The sequence below is a fragment of the Pristiophorus japonicus genome, chromosome 15, assembly GCF_044704955.1.
Source record: "Pristiophorus japonicus isolate sPriJap1 chromosome 15, sPriJap1.hap1, whole genome shotgun sequence".
In the NCBI taxonomy this organism is placed as follows: domain Eukaryota; kingdom Metazoa; phylum Chordata; class Chondrichthyes; family Pristiophoridae; genus Pristiophorus; species Pristiophorus japonicus.
In genome coordinates this window covers 185299575-185316130 of record NC_091991.1, presented here as the reverse complement: position 1 = coordinate 185316130, position 16556 = coordinate 185299575, and the positions used below count along the sequence as shown (strand labels likewise).

Genomic DNA, 16556 nt, shown 5'->3' with positions numbered 1-16556 from the left:
CACAGTCCCCCCGTACCCCGTACACACACAGTCCCCCCGTACCCCGTACACACACAGCACCTCGTACACACACAGTCCCCCCGTACCCCGTACACACACAGCCCCCCGTACCCCGTATACACACAGCCCCCCGTACCCAGTACACACACAGCCCCCCGTACCCCGTACCCCGTACACACACAGCCCCCCCGTACCCCGTACCCCGTACACACACAGCCCCCCCGTACCCCGTACACACACAGCCCCCCCGTACCCCGTACACACACAGCCCCCCGTACCCAGTACACACACAGCCCCCCGTACCCCGTACACACACAGCCCCCCCGTACCCCGTACACACACAGCCCCCCGTACCCTGTACATACACAGCCCCCCGCACCCACACAGCCCCCGGTACCCGTACACACACAGCCCCCCGTACCCCGTATACACACAGCCCCCCGTACCCAGTACACACACAGCCCCCCGTACCCAGTACACACACAGCCCCCCGTACCCCGTACACACACAGCCCCCCCGTACCCCGTACACACACAGCCCCCCGTACCCTGTACATACACAGCCCCCCGCACCCACACAGCCCCCGGTACCCGTACACACACAGCCCCCCGTACACACACAGCCCCCCGTACCCAGTACATACACAGCCCCCCGTACACAGTACATACACAGCCCCCCGTACCCCATACGCACACAGCCCCCCGTACCCCGTACATACACAGCCCCCCGTACCCCATACACACACAGCCCCCCGTACACACACAGCCTTCCGTAGCCTGTACATACACAGCCCCCCGTACCCCGTACACACACAGCCTTCCGTACCCTGTACATACACAGCCCCCGTACACACACAGCCCCCCGTACCCCGTACACACACAGCCCCCCGTACACACACAGCCCCCCGTACCCTGTACATATACAGCCCCCCATACCCCGTACACACACAGCCCCCCCCGTACCCTGTACATACACAGCCCCCCATACCCTGTACACACACAGCCCCCCGTACCCTGTACACACACAGCCCCCCGTACCCTGTACACACACAGCCCCCTCGTACCCTGTACACACACAGCCCCCCGTACCCCGTACACACACAGCCCCCCCGTACCCCGTACACACACAGCCCCCCGTACCCCGTACACACACAGACCCCCGTACACACACAGCCCCCCCCGTACCCTGTACATACACAGCCCCCCATACCCTGTACACACATAGCCCCCCGTACCCTGTACACACACAGCCCCCCGTACCCTGTACACACACAGCCCCCTCGTACCCTGTACACACACAGCCCCCCGTACCCCGTACACACACAGCCCCCCGTACCCCGTACACACACAGCCCCCCCGTACCCTGTACATACACAGTCCCCCGTACACACACAGCCCCCCGTACCCCGTACACACACAGCCCCCCGTACCCCGTACACACACAGCCCCCCCGTACCCTGTACATACACAGCCCCCGTACACACACAGCCCCCCCCGTACCCCTTACACACACAGATTGGGGTTTTACTGAAGGTGATTGGGGATCGCTGGGCAGAGACAGACATGAATTTTGCAGTATAGATTTATTAAATATGAATACTGTATTTCTGGACATGGGGCGGTGATACAGGTTGATGCATCGAGTGGGATTCTGGTTGTGGTTGGCAAATTTTCTATCGCCATGGACCTTGAACTGTTGCTAGGAGACCATCACTTAGATCATCCTGATGGCCAGATTCACAGGATCAGACACGAGTTCTGAATGAATTGTCAACGATAACGTCAGCAGAAATCTGCCGCAAGAAAATTAATTTCATTGTTTGCAGCTACTGGAGAGAGAGTGAGTGAGTGAGAGAGAGAGTGTGAGTGAATGTGAGAGAGAGAGTGAGAGAGAGAGAGAGAGAGAGAGAGTGTGAGAGAGAGAGAGAGAGAGAGAGAGAGAGAGAGAGAGAGAGAGAGAGAGAGAGTGAGGAGTGAGTGAGAGAGTGAGGGTGAGTGAGTGAGGGTGAGTGAGTGAGGAGAGTTAGGGAATGAGTGAGAGTGATAGTGAGAGAGAGAGTATGGGTGAGTGAGTGAGTGAGTGTGAGTAAGTGAGTGAGAGAGAGATTGTGAGAGAGAGTGAGTGAGTGAGAGAGTGAGAAAGAGAGTGAGAAAGAGTGAGAGAGAATGTGTGTGAGAGAGAGAGAAAGTGAGGGGGAGTGAGAAAAAGAGAGAAGCACAAAGGGAGTGAGTAATAGTGAGAGAGTGAGTGAATGATAGAGATAGAGAGATAGAGTGGGAGAGAATGAGAGAGAGACAGGGAGAGAGAAACACAATGGGAGAGAAGGTGAGAAAGAGTGTGAGAGTGAGAAAGAGAGTGTGAGAGAATGTGTGAGACAGAGTGAGATCGGGGAGAGTGATAGAATGAGAAAGTGTGTGAGAGAGAGAGAAACAGACAAACACAATGAAAGAGAGAGAGCGAGAGAGAAAAACAGTAAAACACAATGGGAGAGTGAGTGAGAGAGAGAGGGAGAAAGTGAGAGAGAAGCATAAAGGGAGAGAGAGCGAGAGAGAGAGCAAGAGAGAGAGCGAGAGAGAGAGCGAGAATATAAGAACATAAGAAATAGGAGCAGGAGTCGGCCATTCGGCCCCTCGAGCCTGCTCCGCTATTCAATAAGATCACGGCTGATCATCGACCTCAACTCCACTTTCCTGCCCGATCTCCATATCCCTTTATTCCCCTAGACTCCAAAGATCTATGTGTGTCAGCCTTGAATATATTCAGAGACTCAGCCTCCACAGCTCTCTGGGGCAGAGAATTCCAAACATTTACAACCCTCTGAGTGAAGAAAGTTCTCCTCATCTCGTGTTCGAGAGCTGGTGTTGGCCTGGCCATTCCATTGATCTGTAATGACCCACTGACCAGGTCTAATTCTATCCATTCACATCTAGCACCCAACATGTCTGTTTTAGGTCAAGTGTCGGTTAGAAAAAAAAGGAATTTAAAAACAGGAAGAATTACATTGGGAGATGAGCAAAGAAAGGAAGTGGGTGGGGGGAGAGACAAGTACAGAGTGCTGGGGATTGAGAAACCACAACACTCACCTTTAACCTCTGGGACTACAACACAATGCCATGTTACAAGGATCAAAACCATTTCTTTTACCGTTTTTTAAATATATATTTCCTCTTGGGGTGTGGGTGTCACGAGCAATTTCAATCAGCAAAGTTTCCTGACCAAATAACAATTAAACTCTGAGGGCTAGAAATCCATGTACTTACCGCTACTCTGTAGCGCCATGAAATGGCGATAAAATGGCAGCCGCGCTCTTTCACCAGCCACTGGCGGGTCTTGCAGCGGCCACCATATTGCTCTCTCCCTTTGCGCTGCTGGTAACTGGAAGCGCCCTGGTATAAAATGGCGGTCTGGTCACGTCAATCGCCATGCAATACCGACTTAACATCACCAACACAAACTTTGACCCTCCCACTTAACTCAGCGCTGGGTCCTGAGCACAAGCAGGCTGACAGTGGCAATGTCTGCAGCCCCTAAAGGGACACACACATCACTCAGGTAAGTTTGAATTGAAGGGTTTGGACTGTTCTGTTTTGTTTTTATTGAAGTGGTGGATTGCTGCAATAGATGTGAAAAGCTTTTTTTAAGTGTGTAGGGAGTGCTGCTGGACACTTATAAGGACTCGGATGTTAAATGACGGCCTCTTCAAAGATGGAACCCTGCTGTGAATACTCAGCAGGCCATGCAACATCCGTGGAGAGAAAAATAGAGATCACGTCTCAGGTCAACGTGCTGCCTGACCAACTGAGTATTTCCAGCGTTTTCTGCTGTCATTTCACATTTACAGCATCCACTTGCAGAGGGAAGAGGAAGACAGAGAAGAGGAAGAATGAGATGGCAGGATGCATCCCAACAGCTCCTTTGTGGCCAGGATATCCGGGATGGAATCATCCACTTGCGGTTCCACCGGCTGGGCAGGCTGCAATTCTTGTTGACCCACTGACTGGGCAGGCTGCAATTCTTGTTGACCCACTGGCTGGGCAGGTTGCAATTCTTGTTGACCCACTGACTGGGCAGGCTGCAATTCTTGTTGACCCACTGGCTGGGCAGATTGCAATTCTTGTTGACCCACTGACTGGGCAGGCTGCAATTCTTGTTGACCCACTGGCTGGGCAGGTTGCAATTCTTGTTGACCCACTGGCTGGGCAGGTTGCAATTCTTGTTGACCCACTGGCTGGGCAGGCTGCAATTCTTGTTGACCCACTGGCTGGGCAGGCTACAATTCTTGTTGACCCACTGGCTGGGCAGGCTGCAATTCTTGTTGACCCACTGGCTGGGCAGGCTGCAATTCTTGTTGACCCACTGGCTGGGCAGGCTGCAATTCTTGTTGACCCACTGGCTGGGCAGGCTGCAATTCTTGTTGACCCACTGGCTGGGCAGGCTACAATTCTAGTTGACCCACTGGCTGGGCAGGCTACAATTCTTGTTGACCCACTAGCTGGGCAGGCTACAATTCTTGTTGACCCACTGGCTGGGCAGGCTGCAATTCTTGTTGACCCACTGGCTGGGCAGGCTGCAATTCTTGTTGACCCACTGGCTGGGCAGGTTGCAATTCTTGTTGACCCACTGGCTGGGCAGGCTGCAATTCTTGTTGACCCATTGGCTGGGCAGGTTGCCTCTTTTTGGGTGTATGAAATGAGGAAGGCACAAGGTGGAGTTGTGTTGATGAGAGGGCGGGAAAGCAAGGAGGATAATGTATGAGGATATCTGCATCTTGTATCCTTTCACTCCTGCCACTGGCCATGGGCTCAACCATGCCCCTGCCATGAATGGCCTGCACCATCTCCTCTAAGGGGGTGAGGTGAGGCGAGGCGAGGCGAGGCGAGGAATGGGAGATATGCCTCATTATCGGTGCAGATTGTTGGTAGGTGAGTTATTGTGGGTTGTGCATTGAGCAGTGTGTGAGGCTAGTGGTGCAGTTGATAGATGGCTTTTGAAGATGCATTTACTGACCTTAACCAGTGGTCTGGGGTCATGAAACTTCTTTAGAGCCAGGTGATGGGGGCAACACTGCTGGCAGTGATGGCCTTAGTGATGTACTCCCACATTGTTCTTTCTGGAGGGCCTCCTGACCCCTGTGGGTTGAGGGCCTGTCTTGTAGTGTTGACCCCCACCTTCACAAAGCTGGAGTGCTGCATGCGAGACCCTGGGTGGCCCTTCCCTGACTTGCTGAGCCATTTGTGTTGGTGCTCAGACCATTTCCCATTTGTTAAGTTTAGGAAGGTAATTCAGCTTTAACAGCTGAATAGTCTTTTAATATTTAGACTTAAATATTTAAACTTTTTAAAATATTGAATATTTATTAAAAGGCAGAAAGGGCTGAAAAATGTATTGATTCACTGCATCTTATTTTGTATTGCTTCAGTGTGCATGGCCCCTTTAATTCTCAGACCCCTACATTGCCCACAATTCCCAGCTGCTCTCACAGAGACGTTGTCCTCGATCCCTCCAGCAACACCTCCAGGACAGTGTTGCACCACCTATCTCCAAGCTCCCAGACCAATTTCACTCGGTTAGTGTTACCGTTAACTACAGTTGCTGGTAACACTGGCAACTTTGCTGGTGAACACAAATCTTCCCCCATGAGGGACCTCAGGCTGTGTTTAATTAATAACATTTGACATATTTATTGCCCATCCCTAGTTGCCCTGAGGAATTTAAGGGGGAGATATTGGCCTCTGTTGCGCCTCTCGTTAGCGCCTCTCGTTAGCGCTCCGGGGGACGATAACGGGTGGCTACGGGCTCTGCGACCTGGCGCGGTGCGAGTACCGACCCCCGCACACTTGCCGTGGGGGTGAGTGACGATGGTAACCTCTATCGCCACGATCTTCTGCGCCCCGGAGATTGTGACGTCATCTGGTGTGCAGCACCCCGGCAGCGAACTTGGGTTCCGGCTCCTGCGGCATCGCCAGACGTCAACACCGGCAGCTGTAGGAGGCCTTGTAAGGTAGGCCGCTGCTCGGAGAGTGGTATTTAAGGGGATCGCCGGTGGGGCAGGGGAGACATTTTTCTGGAGCCATCTGTGCATTTTATTTACCTTTTCTTCAGCCACAATTGATGAGCCCTGCACTCTGTTCGAGAGCTTGGGGCTGATCATCACGGATCGCGGCTGCTGTCAGTGAGGAGGGAAAGGGATTTAATGCAGAGCCCGCAGCAATGGCCCCCGATCCCAGCAGCACTGCACGGGACATTGGGCCATGCTGTAATGCCCTCCAAGGGACATGGTAACTGTTGATTGAGCACTCCACTTCCTCCCTGGAGCACTAAACCAGAAGTTGGTGTCAGCTTCACAGGCGCAGCGCCCAGCGATACGTTTGTGCTCTCGCAAAAGTTTTCGTCCCAATCAGGGCCCTGCGCAATTTCTAGCCCCACGGGTCAACCATGTAGGTTGGGCCAGGTGTCATGGTAGGCCAGACTCAGCAGCAGAAGGACATTCGTCAATCATGTCAATGACTAGGCAGCTATTTCAGTTACAGGTACAGACAGATTTTTTTTATTCGTTCCGTGATGTGGGCGTCGTTGGCCAGGCCGGCATTTATTGCCCATCCCTAACTGCCCCTTGAGAAGGTGGTGGTGAGCCGCCTTCTTGAACCGCTGCAGTCCGTGTGGTGAAGGTGCTCCCACAGTGCTGTTAGGGAGGGAGTTCCAGGATTGTGACCCAGCGACGATGAAGGAACGGCCGATATATTTCCCAGTCGGGATGGTGTGTGACTGGGAGGGGAACATGGAGGTGGTGGTGTTCCCATGCGCCTGCTGTCCTTATCCTTCTAGGCGGTAGAGGTCGCGGGTTTGGGAGGTGCTGTCGAAGAAGCCTTGGCGAGTTGCTGCAGTGCATTGAATCATAGAAATTTAGCACTCAGCAGGAGGCCATTCAGCCCATCTTTCCAGCTCTCGGTCCGTAGCCCTGTAAGTTACAGCACCTCAAGGGAATATCCAGGTACTTTTTAAATGTGGTGAGGGTTTCTGCCTCTACCACCCTTTCAGGCAGTGAGTTCCAGACCCCCACCACCCTCTGGGTGGAGATATTTCCCCTCAAATCCCCTCTAAACCTCCCCTCGAGTACTTTAAATCTATGCCTCCTGGTTGTTGACCCCTCTGCTAAGGGAAATAGGCCCTTCCTATCCACACTATCCAGACCCTTCATAATTTTATACACCTCAATAAGGTCTCCCCCTCAACCTCCTCTGCTCCAAAATAAACAAGCCCAACCTATCTAATCTTTCCTCATAGCTAAAATTCTCCAGTCCAGGCAACATCCTGGTAAATCTCCTCTGTACCCTCTCTGCTGTGGAAATGTATTTTTATCTAAGCTGAAACCACATGGTATTTTTGTGCCCTTTGCAATATATAACAAAATGGAGTCCTGGTCCTTCCAGAAATTTCTGTATAAAGCAGTCAGCTTGCGTAAACAGCTAAACCTGGCTTGAAATGGCTGATAGCCACCAGACAGCTAGGAGACAAGTCCTGCTGAGACAAGGAACCCCCTATGGTGCTCTCCTACTGTCTATACGACACCAGTTCCATGCCACCCCACCCTTATCGAAGTACTCAAACCACCAGCCATTATCTCTTGTACAGACCTCATCCATTTGATGCAAAAAGATAACTGACGAGAAAACTGGACAATCCTGACACAATGCAAGACAGGTAATAGCTCATTACCTCACTCTCATCGAGTAATGGCCGGCTGGCCAACTAATAACCCTGACAAAAGGAAATATCTGGAAACCATGTCAGGACAAGGATGTAGTAGTTAACTCTTTATCTGTATTCACTGACTGCGAGACAGAGCCAATAGACAGGGAGAGGCCATAACTTGGGTTTTACTGTATAAATATCTCGTGAAATTGTACCATGGCGGAGGTGTTCACTTAGCCATTGACTGAGTGTGACCTTTCCCTTGCTAGCAAGTAAATTAAATAAACTTCTGCCTGAGTTGAAGGTGTTTCAGTCATTTATCGGAGGTCGAGATTTTAACACTGGTGCAATCACATCTTTCCTGTAATGTGGAGTACGCAGTACTCTAACTAGTGCTTTATACAACTCAAACATCACCTCCCTGCTCTTATGTTCTATGCCACGGCTAATAAAGGCAAGTATCCCTTCTTAACCACCTTATCGACCTGTCTTGCTACCTTCAGGGATCTGTGGACATGCACTCTGTCCCTCTACACTTCTCAGTGTCCTACCATTTATTGGGACCGAAATTTAGTCCCATCGGAAAGCTGATGCTCCTACCTTTTTATCAGAGTTTGTATTGCTGTTTCGGCTCTCGCGAAATTCACCTCTTTGGTTTTTTTCAATTGGTCAGGAAGTTGGTCATAAAGGGGGCGGTAAGTATTGGAGGGGCGGAAGTGGAGGTGGGACAGATTCTCCGCTATGGTGGTGACGTCAGTGTGTCACCACATAGTTCGCCTCCGTTAACGAGGGAAGAATCGGCCATCAGTCGCGATCGGACACTGGACCACCAGGGAGGGTTTCAGCTGGTCCAGCGGCCTGGCCAAATCAGAGGGCATAATAGTCTGGCCGACATGGAAAAAATGGCGGCCGCGGCATTGGGCCCTCGCCTTTAATGGCCGCTGTACAGCAGGGCAGAGAGAACGCATACAAAGTGCACCAACAGCAAAAGCTGTTGGGGGCACCACTCAGCTGCAATAAGATTTTGCTTGCTAAATTTTGTGGGAGGTGGGGGTCCCGGCGGTGCGCGCACTGATGATGCACACACGGCCGATCAGCAGCGCGAAAGTGGGGACCGCCAGATAAAACCCCGACCTGAATTTAGCTTGTGACGGCCATTCCTCCAGAAATTCGCGGCCCCTCAATTCTGCCGCGTGTCCGCTGTAAACAGGTGGGAACGTGCTTTATTGGGGAGCTGAATTTTGGCCCCATTGTCTATTCCTTTGCCTGATTAGCTCTCCCCAAATGCATTACCTCACACTTCTCCGGATTGAATTCCATTTGCCACTGTTCTGCCCACCTGACCAGTTGATGGATATCTTCCTGCAGTCTACAGCTTTCTTCTTCATTGTCAACCACACGCCTGATTTTTGTATCATCTGCAAACTTCTTAATCATCTTGTAGATGGTGCACACTGCAGCCAGGGGGCGCCGGTGGTGGAGGGAGGGAGGGAGTGAGTGTTGAAGGTGGTGGATGGGGAGCCGATCAAGCGGCTGCTTTGTCCTGGATGATGTCGAGCTTCTTGTGTTGTTGGAGCTGCACCATCCAGGCAAGTGGAGAGTGTTCCATCACACTCCTGACTTGTGCCTTGTAGATGGTGGAAAGGCTTTGGGGAGTCAGGAGGTGAGACACTCGTCGCAGAATACCCAGCCTCTGACCCGCTCTTGTTGCCACAGTATTTATGTGGCTGGTCCAGTTAAGTTTCTGGTCAATGGTGACCCCCAGGATGTTGATGGTGGGGGATTCGGTGATGGTAATGCTGTTGAATATCAAGGGGAGGTGGTTAGACTCTCGCTTGTTGGAGATGGTCATTGCCTGACACTTGTGTGGTCTGAATGTTATTTGCCACTTATCAGCCCAAGCCTGAATGTTGTCCAGGTCTTGCTGTATGTGGGTACGGACTGCTCCATTATCTGAGGAGTTGTGAATGGAACTGAACACTGCAATCATCAGCGAACATCCCCACTTCTGACCTTATGATGGAGGGAAGGTCATTGATGAAGCAGCTGAAGATGTTTGGGCCTAGGACACTGGCCCGAGGAACTCCTGCAGCGATGTCCTGGGGCTGTGATGATTGACCTTCAACCACCGCAACCATCTTCCTTTGTGCTGGGTATGACTCCAGCCATGGAGAGTTTCTCCTGATTCCCATTGACCAGTTTTACTGGGGCTCCTTGATACCACAACAACAACTGCATTTATATAAGGTCTCTGACATAGAAAAACATCCCAAGGGCATTCACAGACAGAGTCAAAATAATGTAAATCCGCCAGTGTTAAAGTTTAGAAACCTCAAGTGAGAATTTCCCCACCCCCGCCCCCCAACGGAGAACAGGCTCCCACCAAAAGATGTTAATGTTGTGTCAATCAATGCCTTCAAAAAGGAGCTGGATAACTATTTGTTTGGAGAATGGAGTGGGAGTTATCTGGAGAGGCTGGGATTAGGAAAGACTCCGTTGGAAGTACTGGGATGATTCTGCTTCCTCCCACGGCCACCAGCATGTACAGTGGCTGTAATGAGTTGCAGCTACCAGTATACCTGGGGTCAGGACACTGGGGCCTTTGGCTCCACATCTTTTTTTAGCCAATACGTAGCAAGCCCAACAAAAGGGGTGGCAGTTCTGGATTTGGTTTTAGGGAATGAAGCTGGGCAGGTGGAAGGAGTAACAGTGGGAGAACATTTATAAAGGTAGTGATCCTAATTCGGTTAGTTTTAGCATCATTATGGATAAGGACAAAGAAAAAACAGGAGTAAGGGTTCTAAATTGGGGGAAGGCCAACATTACTAGGCTGAGAAGTGATTTAACTAAAGTGGACTGGAAACAGTTACTTGAAGGTAAATCAGTGCCAGAGCAGCGGGACGCATTCAAGAGGGAGGTACATGGAGTTCAGGGTAAACTGTTCCCGCAAAGAAAAAGGGTAGAACTGTAAAATTTAGAGCCCCCTGGATGACAAGGGGCATATTGGGTAAGATAAGGCAAAGAATGGAAGCCTGTATCAAATATTGAGAGCTCAATACTACAGAAAGCCAGAAGAGTATAGAAAGTGTTGTGGTGAAATTAAGAAGGAAATTAGGAAAGCAAAGAGAGGGCCTGAAAAACTACTGGCAAGTAGAATCAAAGAAAACCCAAAGATGTTTTATAACTATATAAAGAACAAGAGGATACTCAGGAAAGAGTTGGGTTTATTAGGAACCAAAATAGTGATCTATGTGTAGAGGCGGAGGGTGTGGGTAAGGTACTAAATGAATACTTTGTGGCTGTCTTCACAAAAGAGGGCAATGATGCCGGTGTTGAAGTTAAGGAGGAAGAGAGAGTGAAAGATTGGATGGGATAAACATAGGAAGAGAGGAAGTATTAAGGGGTTTAGCATCTTTGAAAGTAGATAAATCACCAGGACCAGATGAAATATATCTGAGGCTATTAAAAGAAGCAAGGGAGGAAATTGCGGAGGCTCTGACCATCATTTTCCAATTCTCACTGGCGACAGGAACGGTTCCAGAGGATTGGAGAACTGCTAACGTTGTACCGTTGTTTAAAAAGGGAGGAAGGGACAAACCAAGTATTACTTGCCAGTTAGTATAACCTCAGTGGTGGGCAAATTATTAGAATCAATTCTAAGGGACAGTATAAATCTTCATTTAGAAAGACACAGATTAATCAAGGACAGTCAGCATGGATTTGTTACGGGAAGGTCGTGTCTGACTAACTTGATTGAATTTTTTTGAGGAGGTAACAAGAAGGGTCGATGAGGGCAGTGCGTTTGAATTTACATGGATTTTAGCAAAGCTTTTGACAAGGTCCCACCATCAAAAGTGTAAAAGCCCATGGGATCCAAGGGAGAGTGACAAATTGGACCCAAGTGGCAGGAAGCAAAGGGCAATGGTTGAAGGCAGTTTGGAAGGCTGTGTCCAGTGGGGTTCCACAGGGCTCAGTACTCGGTCTCTTACTTTTTGTAGTATATATTAATGATTTACACTTAATTGTAGGGGGCATGATAAAGAAATTTGCAGATGATACAAAAATTGGCGGTGTGGTTAAGAGTGAGGGGAAAGCTTTGGGCTGCAGGAAGATATTGATGAACTGGCCAGGTGGGTAGAACAGTGGAAAATGGAATTCAATCCGGAAAAATGTGAGGTAATGCATTTGGGGAGAGGCAACAAGGCAAGGGAATACACAATAAATGGGAGGATATCGAAAGGTGTGGAGGACCAGAGGGATCTTGGAGTGTACGTCCACAAATCCTTAAAGGTAACAGAACAGGTCGATAAGATAGTTCAAAAGGCAGATGGAATGCTTTCCTTTATTAGCCGAGGCATTGTATATAAGAGCAGTAAAGTTATGTTAGAACTGTATACAACACTAGTTAGGCCACAGCTAGAGTACTGCGTGCAGTTCTGGTCACCACATTACAGGAAGGATGTGATTGCACTGGAGAGGGTGCAGAGGGGATTTACGAGGGTGTTGCCAGGACTGGGAAATGTTAACTATGAGGAAGGCTGGGATTGTTTTCCTTGAAACAGAGGAGGATGAGGAGAGAGTTAATTGAAGTGTATAAAATGATGAAGGGCCTGGATAGAGTGTACAGGAAGGACATATTTCCCTTAGCAGAAGGGTCAACAACCAGGGGTCTTAGATTTAAAGTAGTTGATAGAAGGATTAGAGGGGAGACGAGGAAACATTTTTTCACCCAGTGGGGGTCCGGAACTCTCTGCCTGAAAGGGTGGTCGAGGCAGAAACCATTACCGCATTTAAAAAGTACTTGGATGTGCATTTAAAGAGCTGTGACGTACAGGGCTACGGGCAGAGTGTGGAAGGGGGGGATTCAACTGACACGGACACAATGGGCTGAATGGCCTCATTCTGTGTTGTAACTTTCTGTCACTCGAGGTGAAGCTCAATAATGGCACAAAGTTTTGAAATGAATGAAGTGAACAGGGTTGATAGGAAGCCAGATTGTACATGGATATCACAAGTGGATAAATGGGGGACTGGGACACAGACTGCTGACACCCCTCCCCCCGGGACTGGGATACAGACTGCTCCCCCCCCCCCCCCGGGACTGGGATACTGCTGACCCCTCCCCCCCCCCCCGGGACTGGGATACTGCTGACCCCCCCCCCCCCCGGGACTGGGATACTGCTGACCCCCCCCCCCTCCCCGGGACTGGGACACAGACTGCTGACCCCCCCCCCCTCCCCGGGACTGGGACACAGACTGCTGACCCCTCCCCCCCCCCCCCCGGGACTGGGATACTGCTGACCCCTCCCCCCCCCCGGGACTGGGATACTGCTGACCCCTCCCCCCCCCCGGGACTGGGATACTGCTGACCCCTCCCCCCTCCCCGGGACTGGGATACTGCTGACCCCTCCCCCCCCCCCCCCGGGACTGGGATACTGCTGACCCCTCCCCCCTCCCCGGGATTGGGACACAGACTGCTGACCCCCTCCCCCCCCCCCGGGACTGGGATACTGCTGACCCCTCCCCCCTCCCCGGGACTGGGATACTGCTGACCCCTCCCCCCCCCCCCGGGACTGGGATACTGCTGACCCCTCCCCCCTCCCCGGGATTGGGACACAGACTGCTGACCCCTCCCCCCTCCCCGGGATTGGGACACAGACTGCTGACCCCTCCCCCCCCCCGGGACTGGGATACTGCTGACCCCTCCCCCCCCCCGGGACTGGGATACTGCTAACCCCTCCCCTCCCCCCCCCCCGGGACTGGGATACTGCTGACCCCTCCCCCCCCCCCCCCCGGGACTGGGATACTGCTGACCCCTCCCCCCTCCCCGGGACTGGGACACAGACTGCTGACCCCTCCCCCCCCCCCCGGGACTGGGATACTGCTGACCCCTCCCCCCTCCCCGGGACTGGGACACAGACTGCTGACCCCTCCCCCCCCCCCCCCGGGACTGGGATACTGCTGACCCCTCCCCCCCCCACCCCGGGACTGGGATACTGCTGACCCCTCCCCCCTCCCCGGGACTGGGACACAGACTGCTGACCCCTCCCCCCCCCCCCGGGACTGGGACACAGACTGCTGACCCCTCCCCCCCCCCGGGACTGGGATACTGCTGACCCCTCCCCCCCCCGGGACTGGGATACTGCTGACCCCTCCCCCCACCCGGGACTGGGATACTGCTGACCCCCCCCCCGGGACTGGGATACAGACTGCTGACCCCTCCCCTGGAACTGGGATACTGCTGACCCCTCCCCCCTCCCCGGGACTGGGATACAGACTGCTGACCCCTCTCTCTCCCCCCCCCCCCCCCCGGGACTGGGATACAGACTGCTGACCCCTCCCCTGGAACTGGGATACTGCTGACCCCTCCCCCCTCCCCCCTCCCCGGGACTGGGATACAGACTGCTGACCCCTCTCCCCCCCCCCCCCCCCCCCCCCGGGACTGGGATACTGCTGACCCCTTCCCCTCCCCCCCCCCGGGACTGGGATACTGCTGACCCCTCCCCCCTCCCCCCCCCCCGTGACTGGGACACAGACTGCTGACTCCCCCCCCCCCCCCCCCCCGGGACTGGGACACAGACTGCTGACTCCCCCCTTTGAGCTGTTGGTTGGGTTAGGGGCCCCCTTACCTGGGCTCGCTGGCGATCACACGGGCTTCCTCTGCGGGGCTGGAGGGTCCGGCCGTCTTCCTGCGGAGCGACTGGCGGCTCGGGAGCTGCTGCATTACACAGTGCCTCAACTCCAGCACACGGAGAGAATCAGTGAGCTGCAGGAAATTATGCAAACCTGAAGGAGGACTAACAGAAAACAAAAATAGTTAAGAAATATGAGCCAGTAGAGTGCCCTTGGCTCTCGGCCAAGTATTTATCAAACTCACCAGCTGTGGCCCAGCCGCCGATTCTAAATTGTGTATCAGTATAAATAAATATTCATTTAAAATGAAAACAATGAAGCCCAGGTGACCAGACCACAGTAAGAGTCGGCCAGTACTGGATCCCAACTTTATCTGCTTCCAGAGTTCACTCCAATACTGACAGGACACCTGGGTAAGAACAGAGTTGCATGTGCTCTAACTCGAAGGACACTGATCCACCCCTCGACACACCTCGATAAATGCTATCTTTGCAACCAGACACACAGATGGTTAGTATTTTTGGACATTTCAAAGTGCTGTTCCTCTTTTCATTAAAAAGACGTCAATTATATTTGCATTAACTTCCCCCACTGTACAGGTACGCACATTCTCCTGGAATACACTGTACTGGTACACAGACCCTCTCCTGGAATACAGTGTACTGGTACACACACTCTCCTGGAATACACTGTACTGGTACACACACTCCTGGAATACACTGTACTGGTACACAGACTCTCCTGGAATACACTGTACTGGTACACAGACATTCTCCTGGAATACACTGTACAGGTACACAGACCCTCCCCTGGAATACACTGTACAGGTACACAGACATTCTCCTGGAATACACTGTACTGGTACACACACTCTCCTGGAATACACTACACAGGTACACAGACTCTCCCCTGGAATACACTGTACAGGTACACACACTCTCCCCTGGAATACACTGTACTGGTACACACACTCTCCTGGAATACACTACACAGGTACACAGACCCTCCCCTGGAATACACTGTACAGGTACACACACTCTCCCCTGGAATACACTGTACAGGTACACAGACTCTCCCCTGGAATACACTGCACAGGTACACTGTTATGTATGCAACACCTTGTAACCAGCATTTTACCGCCACCAGAGGGTGCATCTGTTGGAGTCCCAAGAGATCCCAGCATCCCTTGGGAGCACTGTATATAAGCAGGTCTCCCATGTTGTGCCAGCACTCTGGAGTCAGAAGAAAGAAACTAAGGTCACACTTACTCAAGTCTACAGTACTCAGTCACATTGCTTTATTTGAGACATAACTGGTGATGCATAATAGATAACAAACCATCACGCGAAAATGCAGAGAACTGTTGGTATCCTGGAGAAATTCTCAGAAGGGGATGATTGGGAAGCCTTCGTGGAGCGACTCGACCAATACTTCGTGGCCAATGAGAACACTGCCAAACAAAGGGCGATCCTCCTCACCGTCTGCAGGACAACAACCTATGGCCTCATGAAAAATCTTCTTGCTCTGATGAAAACAACCAACCAAATCATATGAAGAACTGTGTACGCTGGTCCGGGAGCACCTAAATCCGAAGGAGAGCGTTCTGATGGCAAGGTATCGGTTCTACACGTGTCAGCGGTCTGAAGGCCAGGAAGTGGTGAGCTACGTCGCTGAACTAAGGCACCTTGCAGAACATTGTGAATTTGATGGATTCCTGGAGCAAATGCTCAGAGACTTTTTGTGCTTGGCATTGGCCATGAGGTTATCCTTCGCAAACTATTGACTGTTGAAACACCGAACCTGAGCAAAACCATAACGATAGCCCAGGCATTTATATCACCAGGCGATAACACCAAACTAATTTTGCAGCATAAAGCTGCATTGGCAAATGCTGTACACAGAGTAACGTTGTTTTCAGGCAGGAATGCATATGGCAGAACGTACATGCCTGCAGCTGCACGACCTCAGATGACCCAGAGTCCGCCATCAAACATTAATGCGAGGCAATTAACACCTTGTTGGTGCTGCGGAGGTGATCATCGAGCCCATCAATGCCACTTCACACAGTATGCGTGCAAAGGCTGTGGAACAATGGGACACCTCCAGCGAATGTGCAGACGAGCTGCAAACCCTGCAAACCAGCACGTTGCAGAGGAAGACCGATCCATGGCGGATCAAACTGAACTAGAGAGTCGAACCGAGGAGGCAGAAGTGTACAGGGTACACATCTT

General features: G+C 51.9%; 1 protein-coding gene across 7 annotated transcripts in view; it reads right to left on the bottom strand.

Annotated features, from left to right (window-relative positions):
* The window catches only part of baiap3 (BAI1 associated protein 3), a 412688-nt gene that overhangs the window by 154345 nt on the left and 241787 nt on the right, over window positions 1–16556 (bottom strand). For all 7 annotated transcript variants that reach the window (XM_070901469.1, XM_070901471.1, XM_070901475.1 and 4 more), the window contains one exon: window positions 14322–14489. In XM_070901469.1, the coding sequence (XP_070757570.1) occupies window positions 14322–14489 (168 nt within the window). The remainder of the gene's footprint in view (window positions 1–14321; window positions 14490–16556) is intronic.